At 33.8% G+C, this 14,582-nt stretch overlaps 1 protein-coding gene across 1 annotated transcript in view; it reads left to right on the forward strand.

Annotated features, from left to right (window-relative positions):
* Positions 1 to 14,582, forward strand: part of LOC140443025 (centrosomal protein of 104 kDa) — a 43,437-nt gene that overhangs the window by 1,011 nt on the left and 27,844 nt on the right. The window contains exons 4-6 of the mRNA XM_072534053.1: positions 3,015 to 3,225; positions 7,121 to 7,332; positions 11,643 to 11,950. Coding sequence (XP_072390154.1) covers positions 3,015 to 3,225; positions 7,121 to 7,332; positions 11,643 to 11,950 — 731 coding nt within the window. The remainder of the gene's footprint in view (positions 1 to 3,014; positions 3,226 to 7,120; positions 7,333 to 11,642; positions 11,951 to 14,582) is intronic.

Here is a 14,582-nt window from a genome sequence, read left to right on the forward strand (position 1 = left end):
AGTGTGGGTCATATGTATGGAATACTTAATTTATTTCCAAAGCGATTAACAGAATAACATCCAGTGTCGTGCGCGGACATTTTTATAAAGGGATATACATTAAAATGAAATTGAAAAATACTTACTACAAGCTTACTTGCAGTGTAGATGTTCCGCGATACTTAGTAAACTAGTTCATGAAACAGTCATACAAACTAGCATTTCAAGACATTTCTTTAGTTCTTTTCAATCGACAAAATCGTTAGTTTAGAAGTATGTTCTAAAGGCGTCGTGAATAGCTTTGGAGAGACGGTGTCTCCTTGCCGTACTCCTCGCTGTATACAGAATTTATTTGTTTCTTGTTCAGATAGTCTTACGCTAGCTGTGGCATTTTGCTAGATATATTTGATTATGTTAGTGTAGCGATAGTCTATTCGGCATTCTGTCAATATTTTTAACATTTTCTGACGGCTTATGGTATCGAATACTTTGCAGAAAATGCAGAAAATTCCTTAAAACTATCTTATATGCAAATAATAAATTTTCTAGTACGCCCCTGCTTAGTATAAAATATGACCGAGTCCTTGTGTTTATATTGTAAATTCCAGTTACCACTGGAATGATTCGAGGTCAAATAGCGGTTTAAGAGGAATTTTGGGTTGTTTGATGTTTAAAGAAACGGTAGAGAGGTGAGACGCAAAACTGGTAGCCCCGGCCGATATATCGAGGGTCAAATGAAATTCAAGTTTTAAGTTGAAGGTGATGGGCTATTGAAGCGGACGTTTTAGTTAGTCGGTAAAGAAACCGACAAAATTTGTTGAAAATAGTGAAATATAGTCTATGTAATATGTCAAATTTGGAAAAGTAATCACTATTTCTATTTTTCTAAGTACCTAAGAGATTTGTGTCATCTGTAACAATTTCGTTTATGAAAGGTGGTTTTTTTATCTTAACTTTGAAACATCCTATGGAATAAATGCGTTAGCGGATTTTCGTAAAACCTTGTTTTTCGGTTACAACCATGTCTTCTAAGTATATGTTTTTGTTTTATGTAAAAATATGGATTGGTTCATTTTTAAGAACGAAATGACTTTGCCACCTATAATTTACGACTTTTCCTATTATTACCATTATCTTTTGTATTAATTTGTAATACGACGATGGGGGCTTTGGTGACTGATATCGAAGGAATATCGTATCGACATCCCAGAAGTATTGTATTTAAATAATGATTAAAAGCAACGACATAATCTTGGTTTTATTGAACAATGATAACAATATCAAAACATAAAAAAAAATTTAAATGTAACTTAACCTAAGTATGTAAATAACAAAGAAAAACTACTAAAAAATAACTTAATACTTTGTATTGACTCCTAGCCCCTATAACTGCCTGTACACGTTGGCTCATGATGTCTATGAGGTTGTAAATATTATATTGCTGGATGTTTTGCCATTCCTCTTTTAGAGCCAAGCGACGTTCGTTAATTGAGGCTGGTGTGACTTCGCGACCTCTAATATTTCTACCAAGTATGTCCTAAATGCGCTCTCTTGGGTTCAGATCTGGCGAACACACTGACCAGTTCATTTTATCAATACTGACTTCCTCTAAATATTGCGTGACACACATTGCAGTGTGGTCGCGCATTATCTTGCATTAATAAAAAAACATCGCCGATATATTGAGAAAAGGCTACCACGTGATTCGCTAAAATTTCCTCAATATACCGGTGTGCAGTCAACGAACCCTCAATAAATACCAATTCAGTGTACGCCTCTCGGGATATTCCTGCCCATACCATCACCGAAACCCCTCCATGGCTAACGCGGGGACTGAACTCTCTCTCTCTCCAATGGCGCTACAGCCCAAATCGGGCTTTGGCCTCCTCCAAACTATGCCTCCAACCTTGTCGGTCCCGCGCCGATCTTTTCCAAGTTCTCACGTCTAGCAAATTTTGCGCGTCCGCTGCCACTTCATCCTCCCATCTTTTCCGTGTCCTTCCTTTTGGTCTTGCGCCCTGCATTTTACTATCAAGGGCTCTTTTCGGCAATATTTCTGTCTCCATTCTTACTACATGACCAGCCCAGCGAAGTCTCTGAAGTTTAACGAGTTCTGAGATCGGTGTCTCTTTGAACAGTTAGTAGAGTTCATGGTTATACCTGGATCTCCATATTCCGTTTTCGTTAATAGGTCCAAATATCTTTCTTAGGACTTTTCTTTCGAAGATTTCCAGTTTTCTTTTTGTATGTTTGGGGACTGAAAGCGCACTGAAAATCTCTCTCCAGTTCGACGCCATACTCGTTCTCTCCCATCTGATGAGTGAAGACAGTATCTCGACTCATCCGTAAAAAGAACATTACTCAATTTTCCGAAATTCCAATGTAAATGTTCCCTGTTCATAATTAAAAAGATCTTAAATTGTGGGTGGCAAATTCATTTGGCTCTAAAAAAGGAACCAAAGCATATTTTGACATGAAACAAATACACAATGCTTAGGAGACATGGTTGCAACCGAAAAATAAGGTTTTACAGAAATTCGTAAACCGAATTATTCCACAAGATGTTTCAAAGGTAGGATAATGATAATAAAACCACGTTTTAATTAACCCCGTACAATAAGTCAAATATAATTTTTATCAAAAAACTGACTACACCAAATTAAAATTTATAAATTTATAAATAGTGTGCTAAAAAAATCATCAAAATAGGGCTAAAAATAAAAAAAATTGAAATACTTTGAATTTGACCAAAATTTTCTCAGTTGCGTATTTTTTCAATCTTCGTGTAGTAATCGTTCTATTTTAAATTTCCAGTTGTAGTATTTTATTATTTATACAATACTTCTTGACACCTTCAATTAATTGTTCTGGGCCCATAACCTGATGCTTTATTTCTCCTTAATATTTAAATAACTAAATGCACAGCACCACAAAATTATCATTTTGGTGTAATATACCAACATTTTTCTGTTATACAACGTGTTAAGCTGAGAAAAAAATTATACTAAGATATTTTAAATGGTGTTTATTTTAAGGTTAGCCTTATAGCAGTTAATATTCTTGGTACTGATATAAAATTCAGACGTCCTTCTAATCCCGAAGATGAGGATGCCAAATTATTTGATATATTAAACGACCCTGAGTATTATTCACCTTACGACGACTTGGCTTTTTTGATGTACGTTGACGTAGATGTTGCCAAAATTGTTAAGGAAATGGAAATAAAGAAACACTTAGCTGTGATAAGTAAGTTACTATTCCCGTATATATTAATATATATAATGATAATAATATACATACACTGGGCTATATACCCCAGCGTGAGGTTAAACCACGAATGATTTCTAGATCCTATTTCTTAGGTGGATCAGTCTCGTTTGTTTATGTTATCTTCTTGACGATATCTCTCCATTTTTCCTGTCTTTAGTTTTTCCTCTCCATTCTCTGACTTCTGTCCTTTGAACGTCTTCTCAACTTCTTGCAGCCACTTTCATCTTGCTATAAGTGTTCTTCATCTTTTTTAACCATCGTCATTGTTTCTCCTGCATATAATAATATTGGCCTAATTATGATGTTATAAATGTTCATCTTAGTTTTCTTAGTCAGTGTTTTGCTTTTAAGTACTTTTTAGTTTGCAAAATAAGCTTTATTGGCTGCTAATAGTTTTTCTTTTATTTCGGACTTACTTTCTCCGGTTTTGCTTATTGTAACTCCTAGGTATTTGAAGTATTCTACTTCTTCAAACTCAGAACTTCCTATTTGAATTTTTTCTTTAATTTGCTTTTTCCCTAATCTCAATATTTTTGTCTTTTCTTGATTTAATCTTAGTACCATTACCTCTCCTTTCTCTCTTATTTCTTCTAGCATTTCTTTCATTATTTTCCTGTTCTTTGCAATAACAGCAATATCGTCTGCATATGCGATTATTTGACCACCTCTTGTTCTGAGGCATCTACTTGTTTCATCCCTTTATTTATACTAAACTCCTCTGTCTCTCCTCTTTGTGTTTTTATGTGTATTTTTGTAGTTTCATTGTCATTTCTATTAATTTTCTGAGTTTATGTGGAATTTTTGAAGTTATACTTCTATATGCGCGTTCGAAGTTGGAAATTTGTACGGGAGTGAATCGGCAAACTCATTACATATGTAAGATATAGGTAAGAGAGAGAGAGAGACAGAAGATATATTTTCTCTCTCTTTCTCTCTCGAGAATAAAAATGTTCCTTTTTGTAAATATATTTAATATTTATTTATTATTATTTTTTATTAATTCGGTAAATATATTCATTTGGCCAAAGTCTTTTAAAAATAAATATTCTTCATGCAGGAGGGAAAGGAGGTTTTATAGAAAACGCTGATTTAATTTTTTTCTTTAAAATCAACATCTGCTGATTTTTATGAAAACATGAATATAGATATGTTTGTTAAATGGCTTGAGGAGAAACTGTTACCTAGTCTGAGTGAACCATCAGTTATAGTTTTATATAATGCACCTTACCATTCAGAGATTTTGGAGAAATAACCAAAACAGTCGTGGAACGTACCGAGCATAAAAAATTAGTTAGTTAAAAATAATATAAATTTTCCGGAATACGCCTTCAAATCAGAGTTACTGGAAATTTCGTAACATAATGAAAAACCAACAGTTAATATAGTTGACCAAATTGTATCAAGTTATGGACATCAAGTACTACGGTTACCGCCGTATCACCGCCAGTTTAATCCCATCGAACACATCTGGGGTATATGTAAAACGTATTATGATAATCACGTTGGATGTAGTGGATACAGTGACGATTGACGATGCAGTTAGGGAAATGTAGCAAGAAGCTCTTAAAACTGCAACTCCAGAAATATGGGCCAAAACTATAAATAAATGTGAAAAATTAATAGACGAGTGGTGGATACGAGAAAATAAAATTAGTGAAATTAATCCAGTGACTATAGATTTACATAATGATAGCGGTAGTGAATTTAGTGACGATGATGATGATTTATAAATTTAAATAATCAATAAGTACACTATTATAATGTCATTTACAAAATAATTGTACAGCAGGTTAACCATTATATTTATACATTCATTATTAGCCAAATAAACGATAATATTTAAAATTCTATTCGAATTTTTGCTCCTCATTTTATACGAATTAACTCTAACTGATAATACAGGCAAAAATATTCTAAACAAAATAAGTAATTAAAAAGATTATGGAGAACACCAGTGCAGTTTACCGTGCCTTTCACTACAACGAAAGGTTTTCTGTGAATTCCGTTAATCGTTTAGAGGTTTCAATTGGTTGAATGTACTGTACCAAAGAGAGTGCATATAGAAGAATCTTTCACTATCATTTTTTAGTCTCGACAGAAGTTATACCCATGTTATAGAGAAAAAGAAGTTGTACAAGATTTTAGATCCTTATTGTAAGACTAGGGAGCGGTCATGTCAGCGTTACTACTTCTAAAATATGAAAGAGTGGGACAAAAAATACAACTTTAGATATTTTCTTATGTAGATGGCCGTAGAATGTTTAGCATTAAATTTGCATTTTACAAAATTAGATATCAAATCCTACTCATGCACCATATTTTTTTTTGAAGAACATAAAATATTATTTTAACTTCTAATACTGAATCTTTAAAAAAACATTGTGATTCAAATGTAAATATGTATAAATCTACAAATATATATATATATATATATATATATATATATATATATATATAATCCTAATCCCATTTAACCTAAAGTGTCGGGTGTACTGTCTTTAGTTAGTTGCATGTACAATTTTTTATTCTTTGCTTGGTTTCTTGCTTATTCTTTGCTGATTCCTCGTGTCTCTAGGATTGAGGTTACATTATCATCCCATGTCTTCATTAGCCTGCCCCTTGGTCGCTTGGTTTGTCTTCTGGATTCTCATACTTTTTTAACTGGTCTTTCTTGATTCATTTTAACCATGTATCCATACTATCTCAGTTGGGCCTCTTCAATTTTCTTAATAATTGGTTGGACCTTAAGATGTTCTCTGACTGCCTCATTTCTAATCCTGTCTAACCTGGTTATACCCATTATTCTTCTAAGAAACTTCATTTCTATGCTCTGTATTTTCGATTTTAATTTATCAGTAAGCGTCCAACTTTCACTACGAAAAGTTAAAATCCGCACAAACACCGTCTTGTATATGGTCACTTTGGCTTTTTGGGATACTTCTTTTTTCGACAAAAACGTACTTTTAATTGTGTGGACATCCGAGCAGCACTTGCTATTCTGGAACTTATTTCAGTTTCTTCAGTTCCTCTGTTCTCTATTTGTACTCCCAAGTATTTGTAAGTATCGACTGGTTCAAGTGTATTTCCGTTAAGTGTTATCTTGGTTTGTTTTTTATTTTTTCCACATACCATTAATTTCGTCTTCTCATTATTGATCCTCAAATTTCTTTTAATTAGTGCAGCGCTCCATACTTGTAAATTTCGATTGAGTGCTTCTTCATTTATCCCAAATATCACTAGATCGTCTGCCTATGCACACTCTGATATCCACACTGCTTCTAGATTTCTATGTCCGGCATATAATTTCAATGTTTCTTCTCTAGTTTCTTTAATTATGTCGTCCTAGTATACTGTAAAGTATACTGTTTAACAAGACAATGTTAAACAATATGGGGCCTAGACAAATCTTCTTCTTCTTCCTATGCCGTCCCCATTAACGGAGGTTGGCGACCACATTTTTAAAAGCTTCTCTGTCTTTTGCAACGTGGAATAATTCGTCTACAGTCATGTTTGTCCAGTCTCGAATATTTCGCAGCCATGACTTCCTCTTTCTACCTATTCCCTTTTTGCCATCGACTCTACCCTGCATGATGACCAGCAGAAGACTATATTTATTATTTCTCAGTATGTGTCCAAGGTATGCAGTCTTGCGTACTTTATAGACAAATCTAGAAATAATATAATTAAAACTCTCTTCTTATAAACTGTAAATAAAATTGATTAAAAGTCAATCACTGGGAGAAAAAGCCCAAAATGTTAAATTGCGAAGATTTTTATTCATAGCTACATAAATTAGTTTTTTGACTCATCCAAAAATTTCGCTTTCTGATACTTAGCGGCTTGTTCGAGTATATTTTTCAATTTATCGTAGATGAAAGATTTGAATATGCTAGGAAATTAAAAAGTGCTATGACCAAATTAAGAGTAGCTGGTGAGAAATTAGCAAAATATGAATTAGAAAAGCGGTACGCGATCGAGGTTGAGGATTATGAAAAAGCCAGACACAAGAAAAACCAGATGGAACTGTTTAGGAATGAAACGTTTGTAGAACTGAATATAGATCAATTAATGGAATACGCTGGGGTAAGTAAAAAATATTAAGTCACGATAAACATGTAGTTAGTAGACATATTTAGTTTGAGCAACGTTTCTTATTGTTATTCAGCATTCATGATTTGCCTTTCCAATTTGTCCTTAAGCATACTAGTGAAAAGTTTCATCGTTGTATTTAAGAAAGTTATTCCTCTGTAGTTTTGTGGGCAAGTTTTTGTCCTTTTTTAAATATGGGGATTGTGATGCTCTTTTGCCATTTCTCTGGTGTTTCTGTGTCGTTTAAGATTTTGTTAAATAGTTGTGACAATTGGAAGTTCAGGGCCTCCATATAAGAGTTCATTGGGTATACCGTCTGTTCCAGGTAATTTTCTCTTTTTTAGCTTCTTGATCTTTGCTTCTACCTCTTCGTCATTGATTGTAGCACTTATATCTGCTTCGTATTCGTTTATATCCAGGTTTCTTCAGCATCATATAGCTCCTTAAAATGCTGTTGCCATATCTCTATATAAATATAGGTACTCCTTTGGTCTGCACGAACTCGTTAACTGGTTTTTTCCTGTTCCGAAGCATTTTCCATACTTTCTTTTGGGCACCATGTAGGTCGTAGTTCATGTCGCTGGTGAATTAAGCCCAATGTTCTCTTTTGATTGGTTTTATTCTTTCGTTTACTTCGTTTCTTACTTGGACATATTCTACGAGAGCTTCTTCCGATTGTGTGCTTTTATATCTCAGGTAGCATTTGTGTTTTAATTCAGAGCCTCTTGACCAAACTACGGTTTGGTGTGGTTTATCGCCCTCGTGTTAATTTTCCGTTTTACAATTACTTCTTCTGCTGCTTGGTTGATGCATTTCCTGATTTTTTTGCCAAGTATCTTCTACTTCCCATTCTGATTGTAACTCGATCTCTTTTAGTTTGCTGGTAATCCTGTTCTAATAAAGAAGTTTTGTACTCTCTGTTGCTAGCAACTCTATATTGTGTTTTTCGATGAGCATTGGGGGTTTTCTGTTTCGTTGCGGACGTTCTAGTAGCATCTTGCATAAAACAAGGTTATGATCGGTCCCCAGTTTAGCAGATGTTAGGGCTCTGACATCAAGTACTTGTCACAGTGTTATCACTCGATTTGTGATTATAAAATCTATCATTGATCGCTGGCCTCGATTATTGTTAAAAGTGTATTTATGTTGGTATTTATGAGGAAAGTATGTGTTTTTGATTCTCATTTCATTTCTAGCGCAAAAGTTTATTAGTGCTTCGCCGTTTTCATTAATTATTTCTTCGTTGTACTTTTGTTTTATACCTGGTATGACATCGTTTCCGATCCGTGCATTAAGATCCCCGAATACGGTAATTTTGTGTTTAGCATTTATGTTGTCTACGGTGTTTTGTAGTTGCTGATAGAAATTTTCAGTTTCTGCTGTGGGCTTATAGTCCGGTAAAATAAGGATGCAACCTCGGAATGAAAGATAATAAGTTGAAAATTTGCATACGTCTTTATTTTGATGGTATAAAACTTACCTCAAAAGTCTCATATAATCACGTGTCCGCGACTTAAGATATTTAAGGTCAAAGGTCACGAAAATGAGTTTTCTGCAAATATCTCGTTTCCCTTACACTTTATGACATTTAAGGTGGTAAGAAAAATTGTAGAATGGAAAATTCTCTTCAATTTTTGTCTTAAGTACTTTTATGTACCTTCAACCCTTCTTAAGATAGAGCGCAAAGAGTGGGGGACCGCTTACCTGTGTATACGGTAACGCGAAGTCAGCCAGTAGGATTCAATAAATAATAAGTTATATAGTTAATTATTCACTTAAAATACTATTATTATCATTAAATTTGTATTATTTATTATTTAATAAACTATATTTATAGATATTAATTATAAAATATATATTTTTTATATAATATTTATTTAATTTTTAACAAACATACAATATTAAATGAAATATTTCAAATGAACTTTAATGATATTTTTAACAGCTGTATATACGATAAATTAAGATCAAGTGCAGAATTCAACAATAATCATTTTTATATTTAATTAAATACTGAAAAAATCATATTTATTATTTTTTTAAATTATATATTTATTTATTAATCCAATAATAGATTTATTAAAGTTACAAATATAATATATATTCTTTTATTATGTATGGTTAATATTTTTGTATTAATTTTCTTCTTCATCGTCTTCTTCTTCTTCTTCCTCTGACTGCTCAATATCGGATTCATCATCATCATTCTCGTTTATTAAAGTATCAGAATAAACATATTCAAGAATATCAGGTGCATATTCACTTTCTTCATTGAAATCATCTGAAGTTGATGAAGCGTTTAGACATGATTGTCCATTACACTGCCCACAAATTAAAGTAAATTACAATCCTGATTTCCTGCATCCGCAATTAGAACCACAACCTTTCTTGAAATTGCAAAATATTGTATTCAGCAGTTCTTATATATTTTTATTTTTTTCTATGGCTTCATCAGCTACTTGACTACAAAACAAGCAAGATGTTTTAAAATCAAATACTTCTTCTCGTTTCTTACGAGGTGGACTTGCTGCAGTTGAAGTTTCATCCTCTTCTGTACGTCTTTTCGATGCAGCAATTGAATGTTTACTTATATACACTTTTCGACACTCAACATGCACCATCACAAAAGTCAAAGTATTTAAATAATTTATATGACCGTCATTTCTTTCAATACTTGCAGTTTTTAATGTTTGTAAGCCACGCACAACACTCACAGAGACACCTTCTGATATTAACTTGTTACAAATAAAACACAAATCAGCTATTGCAATTAAAAATATTCACTCAAAATTATACGTCTGTCGATGCTAAGATGTCGTTTTCAACTGAACGATAAAATAAATTTTTTTCGGTAAAGAAATACTAACGCAGAGAAATAGCTCTACCCTACCATTCCCATCATCAAGTGAAATATCCCTCCACCGCTATTGTGCGTATATACATAGAAGTCCCAAACTCATTCGCCACGGTGTGTAGAAAGTCATATTAAAAAAAAAACCGGTTAGGTCATATATAACAAAGGAGCATCTGCTACAGCTTCACAGAAACAGCAACCGCCGTACAAGAGATTTGTATTTCGAGATATAATATTCGTAGTAATATGGACGAAAAGTATTTTATTTAATATTGTATGTTTGTTAAAAATAAAATAAATAATATAAAAAATATATATTTTATAATTAATATCTATAAATATAGTTTATTAAATAATAAATAATAAAAATTTAATGATAATAATAGTATTTTAAGTGAATAATTAACTATATAACTTATTATTTATTGAATCCTACTGGCTGACCCCCACTCTTTGCGCTCTATCTTAAGAAGGGTTGAAGGTACATAAAAGTACTTGAGACAAAAATTGAAGAGAATTTTCCATTCTACAATTTTTCTTACCACCTTAAATGTCATAAAGTGTAAGGGAAACGAGATATTTGCAGAAAACTCATTTTCGTGACCTTTGACCTTAAATATCTTAAGTCGCGGACACGTGATTATATGAGACTTTTGAGGTAAGTTTTCTACCATCAAAATAAAGACGTATGCAAATTTTCAGCTTATTATCTTTCATTCCGAGGTTTGCCTGCTTTTTTGCCTTATTTTACTGGATTATTAGATATGTCTGTGGCATATGTGCTTATCGGATGTGTTGTGATGCTACGCATTTTTATAGAGATTCTTAATAACCTATCGTTGATGTATTCGATATCTTCGATGCTTTGCGTGTATTTATCGTGCCAAAATATGAGTCAAAATTTTGACTCCGTATTTTGATGTTCCTGTCTTTTTTCTTTGTTTCTGAGGTTGCGCATATGTCAATATTGTGTTTCTTCATTTCTATTATGATCTCCTGGTCTCTTCTGTTCCACGACATTATGTTCTAGCACGCGATTCTTGTGATGGGATGTTTAGGTTTTCGTTTACTAATTCGTTTTTCCGTTGTCATAGAGCGTGTCGTCATCCGGTATCCGAGGCTGTATCTTCAGTTCTGTGAGCCCAGTATGGATTCTTTACCGCAGGTAGGTGGCTAACCTCGCCTTAGGGACCCTCCTCCTTTATCCGGGCTTGGTACCGGCAGTGTCATCCGATGAGCTACTTAATCTACCCATCAGACAACTCAGGCGGAGTTCGAAGTTAGTAACATACTTACTGCTGTTATGCTGTTTCATACTTATTGATACTTTCTTTCGATGCATATAGTCTTGGCATCCAGAAAAATAAACGGCGTATCCGTATATGTGTCATTAGCCAGTGTTAAACTAACCTAGTTACCAATAAGATTTACTGTATTTAAATTCGTTTAGGTATGCTCAAAAAACGACGACTGCCAAGACGAAGGCGACGGTCAAAACAAAAACTTACTTTCGCCAGTATTGACAAAGAGCCATTCTGACAGGAGATCCGTCTCGCCTAGTCATCATCACAACAGTCAAGTATCCCCATTGCATATGACTAAGCATCAGAGTCCAAAAACAGGTTCCCCTAGTACGGGCAGCCCCACAAATGTTCAGAGTAGAGGTGGCTCGTTTAGGCGCAGAAACAAGTCGGCTGGGGCTATCGTTAAATCTACGTATGAGATGTATGAAGAAAAACCGTTGCCGGCTTTAAGACAGTAAGTATCAATGAGCATCGTCATGCAATAATAAAAACACTATTTTATGGTTTGTTTAGATCTTTTATTATTCAATATAACCCCTTAAACTTTAGTACTTTTGTTCCATTATTCTTATAATTTATGGATTCCATTCTTGAAAACGGAGAAGACTGTCCAAATATATTTCTACATCTGCATTACATCTTTGTTTGATGAAAATCGTTTCCTACGTATTTTTAAAATGCAAGAAGAACCACATGTTATATGAAGTTAGATCTAGCAAATAGGTGGAAGTTACATCAATTCGTACTGTAATCCGCTGATTTTGTGGCGATTTTCTAAGCGGTGTTGTCTTCATGAACATAACTTTTTTCTTCCTCAAACCATGCCATACCTTATGAATTTAAGCTCTCCCCAAAGTTAATGATAACGCTCTGAGTGTATTGTTTTACTAGTTTAAAGGTAATCTCCGTGTAAAATCTCCTAATTACTAAAATTTTATTACAAGATTTTGTTTTTTATAAAGTATCTATCAACCATCTGTGATTGGGGTGTCGAAATATAATTTGTCTTAATAAATCATCAAAGTACAAATGTGTCTAACGGTTTATCAGCCATCTGTGTTTGGAATGTCGAAAAATATATTTTGTCTTAATGAATTATCAAAGTACAAATGTGTCTAACGGTTACAACATTTTTCACAACAAAACTCTGATCTATTCGCCAAGAATATGACCGATGGTGAAGTGACTTTGTGTGACAACATTTTTATAGTTGATTATTCTGTGTCCTATACTATAACAATTTTCAATTGAAGGTGATTCATTGGCAACATCGCACTTAAAGCGACCAACCGATATTGCCCTTATCAACTTTGCAGAGACATACGAAAATAATATTTTAATTATTTATTATTTATTCCCAGGTTTCGCCTGGGAGACATTCTAAATATATTAATAGAAAATAAAACGCCGACCAACATAACAAAGATAGTCCATAACCTAAATTAACAACAATGTAACCAAAGTTAGAGCATAAGACCAATTCACTGAAAATATTCTAACACCTGGAGGAATTAGACAAGGCGACAGTTTAAGCCCCTTCTTGCTTAATCTACTCATGGGCAAAATTATAAACAAAGTAACATCTCTCAATCTCGGATACAAAATGGGCAACAAAAGAATTGGTATGGTGTGTTACGCAGATGATGCAGCAATCATTGCCGAATCAGAAGATGATCTTCACAGACAGCTGTTTCAGTTCTTTCAAATAAGCCGCCAACTAAATATGACCATTTCTACCAACAAAACTAAATGTATGACAATAGCAAAAGATCCGCTCAGATGTAAGTTAGTGGTTGAGAACAACCCCATAGATCAGGTGATGCAATTCAGATATCTGGGCATAGATATATCAAACAGACACGACCCAGTAAAGGACCTAAGGAGTAATGTAAGGGCAAAACAAGAAGAGACAGGGTGAGAAATACAAACGTTAGAGAGCAGTGCAAAATTCAAGATATTGTAAGATGAGGAAGGCAGTGTAAAAGGATGTGGTACAGTCATGTAAGGCGAATGGATGAGAATAGACTCCCAAAAATTGCTCTAGAAAACAACCCGCTCGGTTCAAGACCTCCCGGAAGACCAGCTAAAAGATGGAGGGATAGTTGGCAATCTACCTCCCAGGAAATTAACCAGAGGCTGCTTCAGAATTAAACAGATCGAAAGATCTCCAAGAAGTAGAAGAAGAAGAAGATTATTTATTGAAACTCATAAGTAATTACGTAAAAATTAAATCTAAGACCGATATAACTATTAAATTACCATGTGTGTTTTGACAGGTATCTTATAGTTGTCTAACAAAATACAATTTTATTGTTATTATAGAGTGCCTAATACAGTACGTCAAAAAACAGAAAACTTTACAAAATAGGTATTATATTCCATTATAGAAGGAGAACTACAAAGCAAAGAAATAATTACCAAGTTATGCTTATGAAGTTTCGGAATCCAGGGACCCGTCTGAAGAGGAATCCTCAGTCACACTTAAGTCTATTATTATTTTGTCGAAAACAGTGTCCACCATCCCGTCCAATCTTCATATTCTCTTCTTTCTTGATCACATAGGCTACGCCATTAGTCCAATCTTTTTTCCGTATCCGTTCCATTGCGAGTTTAGCACGAGCCATTGTACCTACTACATGCTGGCGATATCTGCCACTATATTGTCTAATGACACTTAAAAGCTCAGCCTTAATCATTTCTTTGGAAAATGGAATTCCTTTTTCTTCTTCTTCCTCTTTATAAGCAATTCTGCTTGCTCATGCCATCAATGTCTATTTTACATCTGGTTGGTACTTTGCTGACTTTGCTGGTTATTGTTTTCGTTTTCTGAGATGAGATTGTCATATTAAATTCTTTTGCTCTTATGTTAAATCTGTGGACCAGTCTTTGTAGACCATCTTCATCTTGGGCTATCAATATTACGTTTTCTGCGTAACAGAGTATTTTTATTTCTTTGTTTCTCATTCTGTATCATCTTCTTTTGTTAACGCTTTTGATGATTTCATCCATGATCGAATTAAAGAGCATGGGGCTCAATGAATCTCCTTGTCTTATTCCGCTGCCTATTTCTATAGGTTCTATAAGTT

The sequence above is a fragment of the Diabrotica undecimpunctata genome, chromosome 6 (genome assembly GCF_040954645.1).
Source record: "Diabrotica undecimpunctata isolate CICGRU chromosome 6, icDiaUnde3, whole genome shotgun sequence".
NCBI classification, from domain to species: domain Eukaryota; kingdom Metazoa; phylum Arthropoda; class Insecta; order Coleoptera; family Chrysomelidae; genus Diabrotica; species Diabrotica undecimpunctata.